We start from the raw sequence: 18,810 nt of genomic DNA on the forward strand, positions 1-18,810 counted from the left end.
CTGGAACTAAGGTGCAGGTCTCTAGTCTCCTCCCACACCAGCAGAAGGTAGAAGAAGGGGCAAGAGCATCACTCTCCTGCCTCCAAGCACTGGAGAGAGCTGCTGCTGCTCAGTTATTGCTCTGCCTTGGGGCTGGAGCTCAATTCTTGCATTAGCCCCAGGGCGCCCTGGGGAAACACACAGTTCCCGCTCCCTCACTGACACACAAGCATGGCCCTCCTGGGTTCAGGATCTCCCGGGGACAGGATTCGCCCACTCACCAGCCTGAGTAGCTAGGATTGCATGTGCCCATAGGATTTCCAGGTGGATTTGAGAGGATGTGGTCAGTCAGGACCAAAGGGCAATGGTGGGAAAAGGGGATGCAGGTCCAGACATTCCATGTGTCTTTCCTATTTGAGGAGCGAGACTCTGTGTTGAGAGAGCCTTCTCCCGTCTTCCCTGCAGGTCTCTCACTGCACATTCTCCCCCAGCCCCCTTTCCATCCTGTGGTTTCTGGTCCTTGCATCCATGCCTGTGATTTCAGGACACCAGCCCCGTCCTTCATGCAGTCACTCTGGGCTAAGCAGCCCATACCTCGGCTGCACTCCAGTTTGCTTGTGTACCTAGGCTTGGTTGTGTATCTGCTCCAGAACAAGGGTCTCAGTATGTGGTCCCATAAGCTCCTTGCTTGCAGCTGGCAGAAATCCTATAAAAGCCTGCAGGCCTTTTTGCTTTTGCAGGTTAGTGGGAAGAGACAGTCTAGTGTAGCCATTAAGCAGGGGGAGAGAGCACTTTCTCACTGTCCCCTAGAGCAGTGCTTCTCAAACTCTCTGATGTGGCGGACTGGCAGTTTTTTTCCCCCAATGTGCCAGGAACCGGTACCATATTTGCCAGGGACTGGTACCATATTTGTACCACATTATTATCATTTTCGCATAGGCACGTAGCACATCAGATCAGAAAAACTAACATTCTTCACTGTATTAATTGGAATGGGAGTGTGGCGTACATGTGGAGATGTTCCCATTTAAATACTTTGAAGACAGACTGAAAGGCTATGCGTCTGTGCGGGTACTATAAAATGAATATTATTCATTTATGATCCAAGAAAATATTATTTGAACATTCGTAGTAATATTAATTTATATCGGAAACAATATAATGAATACAATAAAAGTTGGCAGACATTTTAATTTTGTTTATTTTGTAAACAAATAATACAATATTACAATACAAATAAAAATATTTAAAAATCAAACCAGCAAAGTCTCCTAATAAAGATACTATAAAAAAATGTATTAACATAATAATAGGCATGTTAAAACCTTAGCCTTTACTAATGTGAAAGGTGAGCCTGCTTCTTTGTCAGTTTATCCAGTCGTGGTTTAACTGAGGACATTGCCACATGCAATGGAGAATGACTATCCATACTATTCCTGTACTTTGTCTTAATAACACTCATGGTTGAGAAGCCAGTCTCGCAGAGGTACGTTGAAGGAAATGGGAGAAGAGTTTTCAGAGCAATTTCAGTAAGCTCAGGATATTCTGCTTTCACTTTTATCCAAAAGGAAGCAAGTGATGTTGTAGTTTCGAAACTCATCTTCAATCTTTAGCCAGCAGCCAGCTCCAACAATTTATCCTCCATAGTGACCGTTAAGTCATCTTTCAGTGGAATAAACGGATTTCAGATCCATCCAGTCTTCCATGGATCTTCTTCTGCTGGAAAGTAAAACTCAAAATATTCTGCCAAATTTGTCGTGTTCACTGATGATATTTCGTAGAGATGTAACATCAAGGTCTTCACCTGCATCGGCGATGATTGTCGCTAAGTTGTGAAACATGTCATAACGATCTCTTGACACTCGACTCTTACATGCTTTTAGCTTTCGTTTCTGTCTGTCGATCTTGTCTGCCATTGTAAGACATGAAGCCATCCTTCCCTGCATGGAGATTGTTAAAGATGGCAAAGATATCAGCCAAATAAGCCAACTAGGCTATCCAGTCCACATCTCGGAACAATTGTGACCAATTGGTTTTTGTCATGAAGAAACTCGGCAAGCTCGTTTCGGAGCTCAAATACTCTTGACAGGACTTTTCCCCTCGATAACCAACGTACATCGGCATGCAATAGGAGCTGTTTATGATCAGCTCCCATATCATCACATAATGCAGCGAATAGTCTTGAATTTAAAGCATTCGCCTTTACATGGTTCACAATTTTTATGACCTCGCTGAGCACACTGTTTAGTTCTGTTGACGTGTTTTTTTTGTTGCAAGACTTTCTCGGTGAAGGAAGCAGTGTGTCGACGTGCATTCGGGTGCAAGTGCCTTAATCTGGGTAACGACTCCAGAATGCTGTCCTGTCATCACGGCAGTGCCATCAGAACATACGCCTACACAAAACTTGAAATCCAACCCATGTTTGTTAACGATGTAGTCGCTCACACTCTTGAACACTTCAGAACTAGTTGTTTTTGTTGGTAGTGAAGCAGAAAACAAAAAGTCTTCCTTCAAATCACCCTCATGTTCAAAGCGCACATACACCATCAGAATTGCTGTATTAGCAACATCTGTACATTCATCAAGCTGCAAAGAAAAGTACTTTGCTAATTTAATCTAGCCTATGAGCTGATCTTCCAGATCGTCAGCCAGATCGTGAATTCGTCGAGCTATAGTGTCATTTGAAAGTGGCACCTGAGCCACTTTCTTTGCCACCGGCTCGTCCACCATTTCCATGCAAACATCTTTAGTACCACCTATCGCTAGTGTCTCACCAGTTGTGTATGGCTTTTTAGCCTTAGCAACGCAAAGCGCTACTTTATAAGAAGCTCGCAAAGCACAAGTATTTATGTGGGACACTTCAAAGATCTGTTTCTGATGGCCTTTTAAATCAACATGCTTTCTTTTGAAGAACTCTTTCGGCTTTGAACTAATTTCATTGTTTTGTATTTAAATGCCTCTTGAGCTTTGACGGCTTCATTGCGTCGTTAGCCAACACATCACCACAAATAACAGACTGCGGTTTTGGCAGTCCATCATTTGTGGCTACAAAACTGAACTGAATGTATGAGGCGTCTATTTCTGAGTAAAGCTAGTATGAATTCTTTTTGTTGACAATACTTCGGTTTCATTTACATTGGCGTCATCTGATTCAGAATTGCGTGTTCAGCAACCAGATGTCTCTGCTTGATAAATATGTCAATTGGGCCTCGCTTTGCCATCTGTAAATTAGGCATAAAAATAATTAATATAAATTCCATTACCACAGGTATATACTTAGTTTGTGATATTAGGATGAAATCCAAATAAATGCAGTGGGAATGCTTTTATTGAGAAATATGTGCTGGAGAACATTGATTAATAGAACATTAATTAATGTTAGGATAAGAAGATAATATAAATGTTAAAATTAAATTACAAACAGGATAATAATTGGAAAGTTAAGATGGTTTGAACATATGGAAAGAATGAATAATGAACATCAAAAATAAGATTTACCTGTCTGAAAGATATGGAGTGAGAAAGTGAGGAATTTCGAGAACTTCCTGGCAGAAACACGTAGGTTTGATTCTAGAAGAGGGGAAGGCTATAAGTAAGAACAATGAGAGCGTGTATGAAACAATATATGGATATGGAGGAAGTGAGGATGTTATGCTCATACGAAACACACGGGATCTTTTCGGGGGCAAAGGCAAATACACCGCATTTATTGAAAATACAACAGTTAGCATATGCTTTTCAGTCACACACGCACGTGCTCACACACACACACACTCTTGCCAGTTGTTGTTTAAAGTTACCAGTCTGTTGTAGCTTGAGGGAATCTAACGGCCAGTTAGATTGAGCACGAGTGAGGAGCTGGGCTCTGTCAATTGTGATCCGATGCTCCAAGGCTTTGCAGGACTGAACCCAGAGTTCCATGGCAAAACACCCCAGCTTTATAGTTGTAAATTCCCATTTGAGTCCATGCATTTTGCAATGTCATCCTGCAATCATTAGTCCTTACGTGGTGTTAATCTTGGGGTTTTCTGCTGTTATCATTTGATGGTTATTGTCGGGCTTCCCATCATTATCTCCTATTTGTTGTCTCGCCTTCAGGGGTGCCTGTCTCACCTCTGAGGTTGTCAATGCTGCAAACATGTTTAGCATCCGATACAGTGGATGTTTTCTGATTGTCTCCTGGTCTTTTCAAGTCTCACTTTTTCTTTCAGAGTAGCAGCCGTGTTAGTCTGCATCCGCAAAAAGAAAAGGAGTACTTGTGGCACCTTAGAGACTAACAAATTTATTTGAGCATAAGCTTTCATGAGCTACAGCTCACTTCATCAAATGCATGCAGTGGAAAATACAGTAGGGGGATTTTATATACACCGAGAACATGAAACAATGGGTGTTACTATACACACTGTAACAAGAGTGATCAGGTAAGGTGAGCTATTACCAGCAAGAGAGGAAAAAAAAACCTTTTGTAGTGATAATCAAGGTGGGCCGTTTCTAGCAGTTGACAAGAACATGTGAGGAACAGTAGGGGGGAAAAATAAACATGGGGAAATAGTTTTACTTTGTGTAATGACACATCCACTCCCAGTCTTTATTCAAGTCTAATTTAATGGTGTCCAGTAAATTCTACCCTCCCCCCCCCCCCCCAGTGTAGACAGTGCTAGGTCGATGGAAGAATTCTTCCATTGACCTAGCGACAGCGATGGAGAAGCCCTCTAGTCACTGGAGTGTCTGCACTGAAGCGCTGCTGTAGTGATTTATGTGTAGATGTAGCCTTAGGAAGGAGGCTGTGAGAGAAACTGACATGGAAACAGCAGCAGGTTTGATGGTAAACTCTGAGGCAGGCACAGCTGAGGCTGGCTCTGTCCCTCTCCTCTCTTTTAAAGCCTCTTAGAGCTGTGGTGTGATGGGCTACAGCCAGGGTGGCAGGGAAAGTAGGGTGCAAATTCTCTGCCTCTCAACTTTTCCTCTAGTCCTATAGCACACCTAGCACGTCTAGTTCTGCCCTAGCTCTGCTCATCCATCTCAGTCCTGTCCTGCAGCACCCCCATCTCTCTCTCTCTCTCTCTCTCTCTCTCTCTCCTTCCTCTGCTCCTTTTCTTCCCTCTTCCCCACCCATATCTCCTAGCTCTGTCCTTTCCAGTCTGCCATGGCCTCCTTCCTGCTGTATCCCCCCTCCACCCCCACAACTGTCTTGCCCTCTGTTCCCTTTCCCCCAATTCCTGCTCCCTCTGTTCAGTGTTTCTAAAGCCTCCCCGATTAGCAGGACTCCCTGTTGCCCAGCTCAGCTTTCAGCCTGTCCCCTTTCAAAGAAAGGCAAATTCCTTCTCCAGGAGACCAGGTATCGCTCCTTCATTGTTGCAGCAATGGCGGGGTTACATATCCTCCTGCAAACAGCAGGCCACGGCAGCGAAGGCTTCCCATGACAGTGATGATTTCTCTCTCGAGAAAACTAACCGTAGTTTTTATTCGATCGTTCACTCCCACTGCAGCTTCAGAATGAGACGTCAGTGCCCACAATAGGATCCAAACGAAATCAAGGGCTAATCATTCAGGCATTGCCCTGGACAGCGGTAGTTCAGACTCTGCTGGTGGCTGGCCATTCGTACAAGCCTGTGCCCCAGTTACTGCCCTCCAGCCGGTTCCAAGGCCCAGTGAGTGGAGTGTGATCCCTCAAGCTATAAAGATTTACTGGCTTCAAAGCAGAGCTTTCTCTGCAGCTTCCCCGTGCTTTCAGCTGACTGAAAGTACCCGTGCAGAGTTAGGGTGTTGCAATATGGTGCGTGCTCAGCACTTACATCCATTGCAGTGTGGTTGGAGCCATAGTGGTCCCACGACATGAGAGGAGACCAGCTGGGTGAGGTTATATCTTCTGTTGGTGGAAGAGACCAAAGCTCGAAAGCTTGTCTCTTCCACCCACTTGTGTCTTTGTCATTCAGGACCACCACTTTGGGAGGAGGTTACTTTCTGCTCTTTGGTGTTCTTTGCTTTGCCTTCTGAGCTCTGCGCTTCTGCATTCAGGGTGTGTTTCTGCTAGAGCTGGGATCCCCTCCTGCCTGAAGAAGGCACATGTCCTAGTAGAGAGGAGGCTCCTGAAGGGGAACAAGGAGCTAAACTGCAATCAGTCCAGCTGCCTGACCTAGCGGCTGCAGAGAATATAGTATGTATTTCCTGCATTGAAGCGCTGTTACAGCTCAGGAGGATAATCTCTCCTCCCTTCTCCAGGCTGCACTGGCTTCTGGGCTTTGCCCATGGAAGGGAAGAAGAAATTGTCCATTGTTCTGATTTTATCAGTGAAATCTCGAAGTTCTCCACCTCCGAGCCATGGGAAATGGCAACAATCCATTAGGTCACCTGGCCCCTCCTCCTCCTGCTGCTGCAAGATCCTTTGTTACAGAACATGCCCAAGTTCATTCTCTAACTGCTTGGAAACGTCCCAGATGAGGAAGCTCCCACTGCTTCCCTTGGGAGACTATTCTATGGGCTAATTAGGCCAGGAATGGTATCCAACCTTCACTCCCCTCCCCAATCCTGTATGTGGTACAACATTAAAATCACCCCATGGCCAGAAGTGGGTTGTTTAGACCTACTGGGAGGCTGATAGCACCACCATGTGCCTATGGTGTCCGGGAAAACAGATGTTGCTCTGAATACAGTGGGAGTTGTGGGGGAGCCAAGTGGGGTGAACAACCGGGGAATGGGCCAAGAGATGGGGAGGGGGAGATCTCTGTAATCGAGAGCTCTTGCATAACAACCTGACTTGTGTCTACACCTCAGGCCACCACACGCATTTCCTCTAGTTGGATGGGGTGGATCAATTGTTCCCTGGCTGTTTAGCACCTAGCATGTTTGAAGCCTGCAGCTGTGCTCAGAGTGGGCATGTGACCAGCTTCCTTTGGTCAGCTGAGGGCTGTCATTCGTTCCTTGGCAACTGAGCTGAAGTGGGGGGAGGAGGAAAGTGCTCTAAACAGGCACTATCTTGTACTGCTCTTAGGTGGCCTGGAGTTAGCAGGACAGAGAGAGGCCATCCGTCTGTCAGCAGTGGGGTGTCCATGCTGGGGAGGGGAGGCATCAATTTGGTAAATGGAAGTAACTGAATTAGTTGCTCTCAGCTAGGTGCCACTTGGGATGTGGTTACAGTTCAAACTCCGACCCAGCGAGAGGGCACTCTCCGAGCTCCAGGGATGTGACCCAACCACTTTCAAAGGCTGGCAGGAAGGGACCCTGAAGGGAGGTGGGGTGGCGTGGCAGTTCGGAAAGGGAAAGCTACAAGAGAGAAACAAACCCTTGTGCCTCCCCGTGACTAGGGGACTTTCTGGGGAAAGGCTCGCAAGCTGCTTGCTGGCTCTGAGCCCCGTGTTCAGTTCTGGAGGGAATCACTAGCCCAGCGGAGCCAGCTGAGAGAAGTAAGCCTGAGTCACTACAGAGTCTCATCTTTCACTGACAACAGCCCTCGCCATAAAAGGGAGGGGTAATTCTTTGTATGATGATCAATCAAACCTGAACTGCTGGCTCCTGGACCCAGCCCTCTCTAGAATTCTGGGAGCCTCAGAAGTCCGGGTAGCTATGGCATGTCATTGTAGCAGCGTGAAGATTGATACCAGACAGCCTGCAAGGCTCTCGTGTGCTCCCTAAGGTGCTGGCACATTTAATCTTGGAGACCTCAAGAATTTAAGCTGCACTACCCAAATAGTGCAAAGACCAAGTTCCTCAGGCTCAAGACACTGTATTCCTGCTGTAGCCATCCCAGCATTTTGAGGCACGTTTCCACAGGCTTTGTTTTCCTGGTCACATTCCCATTCCTTTGTCTCCAGATGTGTCTGCTCCATAGACTTGGGCTGCATCTAGCTCTTAGGCCCTCGCCAGCCTAAACCACGTTCTCTGTTGCTTGCTGCTTTTTGGTCTCCCATCTCTAGTCACAAACACCTCGGGGGCTGTAGCTGCACCCACGCCCTGGCCTCTAACTGCTCCCAGGCCTTTGCCTCTGTAATCCAGTGGCCTCTGTTCTCAGATTCTGCTTCCTCTAGCCAACCATGCTCTCAGTCCTCTATTCATACTTCTGAGTTTCTTCTCCCCCTGCTCCAATGAGCTCTGGTCTCCGCTGTCTCTTGTCTTCATTTCTAGTCACTAACAGTTTGTTCTTGCGGGACACACTGTCATTAGTTACTTTTTTAATTCTTCCTGCAAATCCACAAGAGCAAAATTAATACCGTAGCTGTTGGAGAAGCTGTGCAAAATCCAGCTGGAAATAAACAGTAGGAGAAATGCCCAGTAATCTTAGGCCTGGGGTAATTCTGGAAGGCAGAATATCCTGGCTTTGTGGGATTTCATTCCCTTGCTCCGTGTTCCCAACAGAGAAATTTAGAGTAATCTGTGCAAATGGGGAGACAGGAGAGCTGCAGGAGAATCTGTTCTTGACTGGAAAGCTTGGGGCTCTCCCTCCATAGTGAACATGATACCATGTAAAGTGGAGATAGCTTCAGATGTCTCATTTGGCTCAGCTGAAATCTTGGTGGCAGTTCTTCCTGTCTCCTGTTTAGAGAGAGCTCTGTGAACTCCTCTTGCAGACAGCTTTTCTGGGTCACTGCTAGGGAGCCATTAGTGGGAATATTTACTTGGAAATTCAATCCCGGCTCACGCTCCCCTCTAATTGATTGAAGAGTTTCTTTGAAGTGAAGAAGTTAATTTAGTGTCTGAATAGGGGAGGGGAAAGGAGGGCCTTGGAAAAGAGGCTTCAGGTAAGAAGTTTCTTTATTTCACACCTGCTGGAGACAAGTGGGTGATCAGAGACTGTCTGCAGTTTGCCTCCTACATGGACACACCTGGGAAAGTCCAGACCAGCTCTCGGTTTCACTGGACATGACTGGGTCAGCAGAGACCCCTCCCCGACCACCACAGTAATTTAATTGGAACCTCACATTTAGTTTTTTGGGGGGAAAGATAGCAGGGTGGGGACCAATCTCCACTTTGTTCCTGGACATACCTGGATTAACAGAGACAGCTCAAATCCTCCAGTACACCTGAACTCACCTGTCCAAGACTTAGCCAGCTCTGCAGATCTCTGAATCACTCTGTGCAGGTAAGATGGGGAGGATTTCGGTGGGGAAAAGGTGCTCTGAGAGTGGGGGTGAGGTGGGGGGGCATTTCTAGTGTTTTGCCCATTGAAATTCATCTTCCTCTACAGCTTCTGTGACTTCGGACTCCTCTGGAGCAGAGTCTGGTGCAAATTGTGTCAAAATTGCCATGTTCCTAATGGCTGTTCCCTCCTTTGGGGCTGACATAGCCTCTCAAAAAGGGGGTGTTCAGTGCAGTGCTAAGGGAAGAGGGGATCCTGTTGGTTCTGGAGTGGGACTTTACTCTCCTCAGCATGGTAAATGTTCAGGAATATCAATGTACACTTAATGCTGAGGAGTGAAGGGGTGAAATTCGCTTTGGGGAGGGGCATTTCCTTTCCCCTGCCTGTGCAGACGAACTCATTTGTCTTTCTCTTCCCCCCTCTTTCTCTTCCCCTCCCCCCCAAATTACCAAAATCGCACTGGTAATTTATCCTCTCCGAATTTCATGTCAGTGGGGTTTGCTGGAGGGTGGAGTTTGGGCTCCTTTGTGGTCACAGTGTAAACTACTGAGTGACTATTTGGAGTCATCTAGCCAGCTGTAGGTGCTATGTAAGTAACAAAACAAAAATTTGGCATGGTTTTCTTTAGGGATGGGCAAGGTGGTTTGGAGAGAGAACCGGCCTGTCTGTCTCTCCCTGCTAGAAACCTTGAATTGACCCCAGAAGTGCTCTGAGGCTGAAGAGATCTTTCTTCACCTTTAATATTCCACATGTACTGGCTTTGGCTGGGCCCTGAATATTGCAGTATCGGGAGTCTATTCTGATGTTGCCTCTGAGCCGACAAACAAGCAGGGTGTAGTGCAGTCATGATTCTCTGGCAGCCATGAGCTGAACAGGATTATGCTCCCTCCACAGGAGTTTCAGGTGAGCGAGGTCTGGATCATTGTGGTTGCATGTGACCATCAGCCTTTGAAGTCTGGTTGTCCCAACTTCAAGAGCCAGCTATGGCTTCCCCGGCAGAGCCAGCCAGCTCACCAGGACATCAGTATGAGCCATATGCTGCAATGTCAATCCTTCATTCGAGTTTTGAGTGCAGTAATCCTGCTCAACCCTCTGGCCTTGTTGAAGGTGGCTGGTGCGCTCCCTTGGGGGAGTGGGAAAGCAGACAGCAGGCTCTGAAGTCTCCTTCAGGAGTAAGAAACCCTGTGGTCTTCAGGCTTCTAAGCCAGCTCTCCCCATTATCCAAACCCCCCCAACAAAAGAGAACCCCTCCTGCTTCAGAGCACGACCCACCACTAGCTGATGGAGGTCAGGAAGATACGTTTCCCATGAGCAAGTCATTCCAGAGTATCTTTGTTTGGGGCTTCTCACTCCTTTCTCTGCAGCATCTGGCTACTGGAACAATGTCTCCCTGGTTAATCTGGACTGCAGCATAACTGGAGTCAGGTCTCCTCAATGGGCAAAGCTCTTTCACATTCCCCTTCCCCTCCGGTGGATGAGTGGGATTCTTACGGGCCAGAAGAGTAGGAATCCTCCACCTGTCTCCTTTCCACCCAGGTGCAGCAGCTCTGCTCGTGTCCCTAGTTGGAGGATGTTCGGCTCAGAATACATGGTGTCCTCGCTCCCGGCTGCATCTCGCTTCTACGGCCCTGCTTTCTCAGCCCAGCTCGCATCCGCTCCTGTCTGCAGCCTCTTCCTCCCAGCTCCCCTTTTCAGCTACCAGCTCTTCCAGCCCTGCAGCCCTCCGGAGCCCTGCAAACAAGCACTGCTGCTGGCAAGCCAAGACGCAGGTTTGGGGGAGCTGGGGGACTTCTCAGGTAAGCTAGACGAAGGGACCCCAGGGGATGGGTAAATTCCCCAGTTTCCAGCAAGACGCACAGTCCTTGCTTTGAGCCCCTGGAAGGTCCCGAGATACCGGAATTTAAAATCGTTGTGATGCGATTGTGTAGGAGAAGAGTTCAGTTTAGAGACTTCTAAAATGTGTTGGTTTGTTGTTATCCCCTCCCTCTAGATCAGAGGTGGGAAAACTACGGCCTCCGGGCCATATCTGGCCCGCAGGACTCTCCTGCCCGGCCCCCGAGCTCCTGGCCCCGGAGACTCGCCCCCGGCCCCTCCCTTGCCGGCGCCATGCTCTGAGCTGCAGCACAGCTGCAGAGCCGCGGCCTGAGCCGGTGCTCGGTGCTGCGCGGTGGCGTGGCTGGCTCCAGCTGGGTAGTGCGGCTGCCTGCCCCGGTGCTCCAGGCAGCGCGGTAAGGGGGCAGGGAGTTCGGGGCAGTGGTCAGGGGGCATGGCTAGCGGTTGGGGCGGTCAGAGGGCAGGGAACAAGGGGGTTGAATGGGGGCAAGGGTCCCGGGGAGGCAGTCAGGAAGGAGAGGGGGGGTTGGATGGGGTGGCGGGGGGCAGTCAGGGCAGGGATTCTGGGGGAGGTCAGGGAGAAGGGGTGGTTGGATGGGGCAGGGGTCCGGGGGGGGGGGGAGTGGTCAGGAATGAGAGGAGGGGTTGGATCTGGTGGCGGGGGCTCCCAGGGGGGCCATCAGGGGACAGGGAATGGGGGCAGGAGCCAGGCCATGCCTGGCTGTTTGGGGAGGCACAGCCTCCCCTAACCGGCCCTCCATACAATTTTGGAAACCCGACGTGGCCCTCAGGCCAAAAAGTTTGCCCGCCCTGCTCTAGACCTTACCTAGCTGGACCCCGGGTACTAAGTGGAAGGATACAAAAAATAGTGCTAATAACCCCCCCAAATAAACCCCACCCTGCCTTAAAAGATTTCTCCACTCTGCATCGTATGTGGGATGAAGATGTCACTGGCCCCAGGAACCGGCTGTGCTCACTGGTGGTGTTAGGTGCCCATCTTCCCCCGGGCCAGCCCTTCGGGCCAGCCCCAGAGCACACGCTGCCATGCCCAGGCTTTACAAGTGGGGTTATTTCCTTAACAGAGGTTAGCGAACAACCAGAAAACAGCCTTTTAACTCATTTCTTAGCCTCAGGCTTCAGGCTGTCTTGCTCCTGGCAGTTTCCCAGTCTGAGTTTTGCTGGAGCAACAGCCCCAGGGCTGCTTCCATGAGCCCCTGACCCCTTGCTCTGGGGACCCACCACAGGAGTTAGCTCCACTCTGGTGTGGCTTTCCTTCCCCAAGGCGCAGCCTGTCTCAATCCAGCTGCCACAAGCAGCCCGTGATAGGCCCAGGTGTAGCTTAGCCTCTTTAATTGTCTGGATTGGGTGCATCTGTTCTGGTCCAGCTGGGCTCCGTGTATCCATGGGAACCAGCTATCCTGTAACACCCTCCCAAGTGCAAGCAGGCCATCTCTTTGTTCCATGTTTGTGCAGCCCCTAGCACAGTGGGTCTTGGTCCCTGGCTGGGGTTCCAGGGCACTACCGCTAAACCGATGAGAACCTCAGGGCCACCCATCCCATCCTAAATACATTCGAGATCGTGAAGCGCTCAGACACTACGTGAAATAGCCCAGACAAAATCAGCTGAATGAAATCTAGACACTGAGGAGTGGAAGGCTTTTTAGACTTACAATAAATTGAACAGCAAGTCTCTTGAGGGGTCTCCTCTCCTCACGTGGTTGATTGAAAGGTCTCTGTCGCGATGATGAGAGACAAAGGCCCTGGGTAAGGGGATAGGCTGTGCCGGGGAGAGCCCGGAGCTAATTCTGCATCAGGGGCTGGTGATGAAGAGGGATGGACAGTGCCCAGTGGAGGGGGCAGGGCTAGCATGGTGCCCAGTGAAGTGTACCGCCCACGCTTTGTGCCCCTAAGCTGGTCTGGTGAGTGGTACTAGCTCATTTGGAGTCGCTGTGGCTTTTCTCCAGAGGAAGCTCGCCCGCAGAAGCAGAGACGAGCCCGAGCCAATTACAGCAGCTGGCAGCTGGAGGAGCTGGAATCAGCCTTTGAGACCACGCGCTACCCTGACGTCTTCATGAGGGAGGCCCTAGCCCTCCGGCTAGACCTGATAGAGGCCAGGGTTCAGGTACCAGATGCTCACGGGGTACTGCGCTCCAGGCTAGTGTTTCATAGCATCTTGCCCTTGTCTGCAGAGCTTAAAATGAACTTCTCTCCCCGACCTCCTGGCTGGGAGGGCAGCTCATTGAACCCAGCCTCTCGGGTTGCTGGGCAGGGGGCTAGGACTTTGCTGCAGGAGGCTCTGTCACTTCCAGTTTGCTCTGATCTTCGCTGTGCTTATTCCCAGCCCTGTCGATGTTCCAGCCCCATTGGCACTGGTGCCCGAGGAACCCACCTCGGACCAGGGAAGGTAAGAGGTGGGAGGGAACCTTTAGACGTTGGGCTCAGCTCTGCCTGCCTGTTGGCTCTGGCAGTAGTAACTCTGCAGCCACAGGTCATGGGGGAGAGCTAGAGTAAGGATCCGTCTCCTCTCAGGGTTGGGAAATGGTTGAAGTGGGGATGTTGCCCAGCTGCATGGTGGGGAAAGTGTGTGTTTGTGGGATCTACCCAGCATGGCCCCTGCTCTCTCTCCTGTGTTTCCCCTCTCTTCACCTCGGCTTTGACAGCTGCCTTGATCTGAGCTGGGCCACTGTTTACCATGTCTCTGGAGAACAAGGGTGATGGATCCCTCCCATTTCTGGAGGGTCTGGGGTGGGGAAATGAGGCTTGAGACCCATTGTCAGGCTCAGAGTAAGAGAGCTGCTCATGTCCCCCGGTTTCTCTGCAGCCCCAGGTCGTGAAGGAGGGAGTGGCGCACAGGGAGCCCGTGTGAAAGTGTCCAGTTCCTTGGTGGAGGGGGTAAAGGGGATTAGGATTCTCCTTCTAGAACTGGCGGACAGCTCAGAAATCTGCTGTGAGCATTACGCGCGTTAGAGGGACACTTCTGCAATGAGATTTTTCCCTGTTATGTGACATGACCTGAAATTTCTGTTTTGGTTTAAAACCTTCACTTGTATAACCATCTCTGTCTGGATTCCTGGAGCTACAGCTCCCCCAGAGGAACCTGGGGAGACAGATGCAGGATGGATGCTTTATAAACCCCATGCTTTCCAGTTTGCCAGCAGCACGTGAGAGTGCAGCAGGCAAAAAGATGGTTAGTTAATGCCTGTTTTCCTTTGGGTTTCCCTAGGTTTGGTTCCAGAACCGCAGGGCGAAGCTGAGGAGGCAACTGAAACTGCAGGGACGAGCTCTGGACCGAGCTCTCACTAGAGACTTGTCTGCCTCAGGACACAAGAAGCCCCAAGCCCCCCAGGATATCGAAGGTTCAAGTAAGAGCTCTAGAGTTGGAACACTGGAAGGACACTCAGATCACTGGCCAAGCACTGGCCCCAAAGGGCAGCCTCCTCCTGGACCTCCCCTGTGCAGGGGAGCTGAGGCCACCGGGGCGGCCACAGCCAGAGGAAATTTGCTCCTGCAGCACCCCCAGCTTGTGGGTCAAGGCACAAGAGTATGAGGCTGTAATTGACCCCCACTGCAGCTCAAGAGCAGCCTGACTCAGAACCAGACCCAGCAGAGCTCTGGGCATACATGGATAGTGCCTGAAACTGATCCTGACATCAGTCCCCCTTCCCGTACCTCTCCAACCTCTGGGCCTTGGACCTTTGCTCCCAAACAAAGACCGTATCCATTTCTTCAGGGGGCTATAGTCACCATGAATGGAGCAGGGAGCATCAGAGGCATTATAGGGGCTTCCCAAGCCCACTGAGGGCTGTTGTCCAGCCTTGTCCATCTCTGATCACCCTTGGTGCCTCCCTGTTTGGTAGCTGTTGCCTGAACTCCTTTCTCTCTGATTGGCATCTGCATTACACTTCCCAGCACCTGCACTCAACTGGGACAACAGCATGTGCAGAGACTTTGGGTCTAAGATACCCTGGTTAAAATCCTTCCATATTTGACCAGGGACAGATCCATCCCCTTCTCCAGGCTTATTTCTCAGGATCCCTTCACTAGAACACATGCATTAGCGCATCGTTAGCAGGGGGATGTCACCTCTCTACTCTGGGTTGTCTTCTTCAAATTAAGCTACTTTTGTCATAGGCTCTGATCCAATGAGCCTGTGTTTGGTAGGGTTGCCAATTTTGATTGGATGTATTCTTGGAGGTTTCATCACATGACATAATCTTTAATTAAAGAATAATTCCTGGAGAGTCCAAGGCAATCCTGGATGGTTGGCACACTGTTGGATGCTTAGCTGGGGCCTTGGAGCCCTTAGGCAATAGAATGGGAGAAGTATGAAGCAGGCAGACTCCTGCTCTTCACACTGTAGCATGGCTCTTGGGACCATGTGGAGTTCTCACCTGCTGTCCAGAGCCAGGTAGGGTGACCAGATATCCTGATATTGTCAGGCCTGTCCCATTATTAGGAGCTTTGTCTTATATATGCAACTATCCCTCCCCCTGGAAAAAAAGTGTCCCGATTTTTCACACTTGCTATCTGGTCACCCTAGAGCTAGGGTCCCTTTCCATTGTTCAACTCGGTGCCTTGTGGCTTCCTGGCTATTCCCTCCCCTCTATACCTCCCACGACCACTAGAGGGCCTTGAGGTTCTGCCAGGTGTTACAGCTCCTTAGAAGGTGCCTGAGCTGTGTGTGCTGGGGGAGACCATGATTCCTCTAAATTCACCAGCGGCTGGACGTTTGTTTCTAGTCAAACGCTGTGAGGTGCTGATGTGCGGGAGATTGCAGAGGAGTGTCGTGAGGTGGGGGGTTGGTATTAACCAGAGCTAGCTGCTTGACAGAGGCATAGCATCTGTCCTTCCAGTCCTCCCACTGTCTGTAAAGGGCTGCGGTGAGTATCTGAAGCAGCTTCTGAGGATGAGGAAGGGAAACAAAAGTCTGACTTCTCTGCAGTCTGGCTGAGCCAATGTCATTGGTCCTAGCATAGGGCTAGTGGGCGGGGGGGAAGGTGAGCCCCTTTGTTCCCATCGATTCTTTCCCATCAGTCTGGTCAAAATGCTCCAGCATAGCCACGGACAGAGGAGACAGACTGTACTCTGAGGGCCAATTCTGCATTGGCTGTGGGGACCGGAGACCGTTCCGTCCCCTAGAAGCTCATGATCGTGTGATGAATGGAAAGGGGCATGAGAAGTAAAGTAAGATGAAAAGAGATGAAAGAGGAAGCACAATACATTGCTCAACCAGACTCAATAAGCTGGCACTCTTCCCTGTTCATGGTCTCTACCACCAGCTTTCTGGTGTCAGATGCGGAGCTGAAGTATTGGATTATTAGAGATGCTGCTGCCTTTAAAGTGATTTGCTTTTTCTTCCTGTTGGATGATGATCAAATAAGTCCTAGAAAATAAACTGGTTCATAGAACTGTTCTAGAGTCACACGGTGTATTGTGGAAACTCCCTCTCTGTCCCCCACTGATCAGAGAGCAAAGACACTAGGCCAGGAATATGAGTCAGACGTGGGCTAAGAATCATGTGTTCCTGTCGCAAGTTGCCCAGCGCGCAGAAGTGAAGAAATACGTTTCCAAAGGCAGAGCTGATGGGAGAAAGGAAAGTTTTGAGCTGAGCAATGACAACAGAGCAGCCTGTAACGCTACTTGCAGGATACACATGCTGTATGAGTGGCATTCAGTGCCCAAGAGCCAGATGGCTGAATGATAACAGAGCTCATTACCTGTGCACATGTAAATGCCCGTGTGCCCATGTATAGGGGAGTGTCTGTCAGCATGCAAGTACTCATATGTTTGCAGGCCGGCACACACATGTAAGCATATGAGCAAGCGTCTCCATTCAGGGCCTCCTTTCAGGGGAATCTGTGTGCTGGGGAAAAGATTCACGCCAGATTTTACTGCTAAGATGGCCCTGCCTGTATGAATCTCTTCCCAGTCAAAAGGCTGCTCTCCGACAATCGGCAGGGCAGGGGCTGTCTCTTGGTTGTGTGTTTGTACAGTGCCTAGCACAGAGGGGTCCTGGTGGGGCACTATCTCCATACAGCTAATAAATAATAGGAACCACTGCTTCAGCTTCAGTCCTTTTGTTGACATCTCATCTTACTTCCCCCATCTCTTCCTGCCCTCGGATTCCCAGTGCTGCTATGTGGCTGTTCTGATGCATTTGCTTCTTCACACTCACGCCAGCTACGTTTGCTGCTGTACAACTGCAGGGGCAATCCCATCGACTCCATTGTTTCAGGACCGACCCCGATCGTTTGAATGGTGTTTCCGTCTGATTAGTTGTCCGTTGGCCAAATATTCAAATTCTGACCTCCCTTTGTGCCCAGGCAGTCACTTGCATGTGTGAGGGCAAGGGCAGGCAAATCCCACCTGTGCATACTCATCCAGCACAGAAGGGGTTTTACAAATGGAAATTCTGCTGCTTGTGTGTGTGTGTGTGACAGCTAATACACAACCAAAATGTTCATGTCGGTGATGATGTACAAAAGTAGAGATGGGGCTGAGGCTCCTTTGAAAGCTGCGCTCTGAGTCATTCTCTTTCCCATACTAGCTTGTTCCATAGAAAGCTCTGTAGGCACAGGAGAAGGGTATACAGTACCTGGGGTGTGTGGAGATGTTACATTTTGTAGTGTTGCCAACTCTCATGATTTTATTGCAAATCTCATGATATTTGCTATTTTTCCTAAAGCTCCAGCTCCTACGGTCATGGGATTATAGGAGAAGTGTTGCCAGCTCCTGCGATTTGATTGCAAGTCATATGATACTTGCTTTTCTTAAAGTCCCATCTCCTGGAGTCATGTTATTACATGAGATTCTCAGCTTTTATTTTTTAAAAAAAATTAAATCTCTAGCCTGTGGAGAAAACCTTGAAAACACAACCCCTAAAGGCTCAAACACCAAGAGCTAAGCACAACAAACCTCAAAATTATTTATTTATTTAAAAATTCTCTCTTTTGGGGATGGGGGGGAGCTTGACTCTTAGTTTTTTAACCCCTGGGGTTGGCAATACTGATATTGTATGTTTTGTAGAGTATACGTGTTGTGTGCTGTGTCATTCTCAGCACTGTGTATGTTGGGGTGACTTGTGTACGTGGGTGTTTGCTGTTTGTGCGACTTTCTTAGCATATGTATCTGGCAAGGGGTATCTCTTGTGCTCACTCTCTGAAGTGCGTATTTGGGGTGTGTCTCTTCACTGGAAGTGGACTTTAGCCTAGGAGTGGCAGCTTAAGGGACTAGTTTCCAGAGGTACCAAAACTTGTTGATACACACTGGGGGCTGCAGAGAATGAGCTGTAGGGGAACCGTGGATGGGGAATGACTAACTCAGGAGCTGTGTCTGTGTCTTCGTGATTCAGAGCGCAGCTGTCTCTGAAGCATACTTCTGAGAGGGGAACTAGGACAAAGGTGACTTTCCCTTTGCCTGATCACAGTGCTATCAGTGCTACAGATGCCATGTGATGAAGTGGAAAGTAAAGGCTGCTCTCCTTTGTACCCTCCACGTAAATTACACCTGGTACTGGTAATAGCCAGGAAACTGGGATTTCATGTTTAAAGGTACCAACATTTTCATTCTAACTCTAACTAAGGGATAAAAAGACCTTTTTCTGTGTGCGCAGAAAGGGGATGAGAGAGCCCCTCTTTCACTTCCTATATGCCCCATATATATAGAGAGAGAACTACTCCCACAGGTCTGTTCACCACCTGCCATAGCCTAGTGTGGTGATATCTAAGCTCAAGGCAGCTTGGCTGGCACAGAGAATGACATCTATTCACGGTTGGCTACCATTGTAAATACTTTTGCCAGCATTAGGCCCATGAACCATCCTGAGTCCGCCCCCCTCGATATGTTTTCAACCTGCGTCACCTGACAGCAATGTTTTCCTAGGATGATGCCTTTTGAAAGTCAAAACATGAAGATGGATTTTGGGG

General features: G+C 49.3%; 1 protein-coding gene and 1 long non-coding RNA gene across 5 annotated transcripts in view; one reads left to right on the top strand and one right to left on the bottom strand.

The window, feature by feature from the left end:
- Positions 1-1,239: 1,239 nt before the first annotated feature.
- The window catches only part of LOC140918198 (uncharacterized), a 28,553-nt gene continuing 10,982 nt past the window's right edge, over positions 1,240-18,810 (bottom strand). For 2 of the 3 annotated variants that reach the window (XR_012161105.2, XR_012161104.2), the window contains 2 exons: positions 3,478-3,565; positions 1,240-3,200 (listed from right to left, as the gene is read on the bottom strand). This is a non-coding gene — a long non-coding RNA (uncharacterized LOC140918198). Of the gene's footprint in view, positions 3,201-3,477; positions 4,209-18,810 lie in introns of all 3 variants that reach the window. The other variant, XR_012161106.2, reaches the window with a different exon arrangement.
- LOC140918197 (uncharacterized) lies at positions 5,039-15,536 on the top strand. 2 transcript variants are annotated; one of them, XM_073362041.2, is made up of 4 exons: positions 5,039-9,055; positions 10,589-10,848; positions 12,850-13,007; positions 14,109-15,536. In XM_073362041.2, the coding sequence occupies exons 2-4, from the start codon at positions 10,623-10,625 to the stop codon at positions 14,430-14,432; spliced, it is 708 nt and encodes a 235-aa protein (XP_073218142.2). In that variant the 5' UTR covers positions 5,039-9,055; positions 10,589-10,622; the 3' UTR covers positions 14,433-15,536. The 2 variants fall into 2 exon arrangements, with proteins under 2 accessions (XP_073218142.2, XP_073218140.2); XM_073362039.2 differs by lacking the exon at positions 5,039-9,055 and having other exon boundaries at positions 9,180-10,848.

The sequence above is a fragment of the Lepidochelys kempii genome, chromosome 10, assembly GCF_965140285.1.
Source record: "Lepidochelys kempii isolate rLepKem1 chromosome 10, rLepKem1.hap1, whole genome shotgun sequence".
Lineage (NCBI taxonomy): Eukaryota > Metazoa > Chordata > Testudines > Cheloniidae > Lepidochelys > Lepidochelys kempii.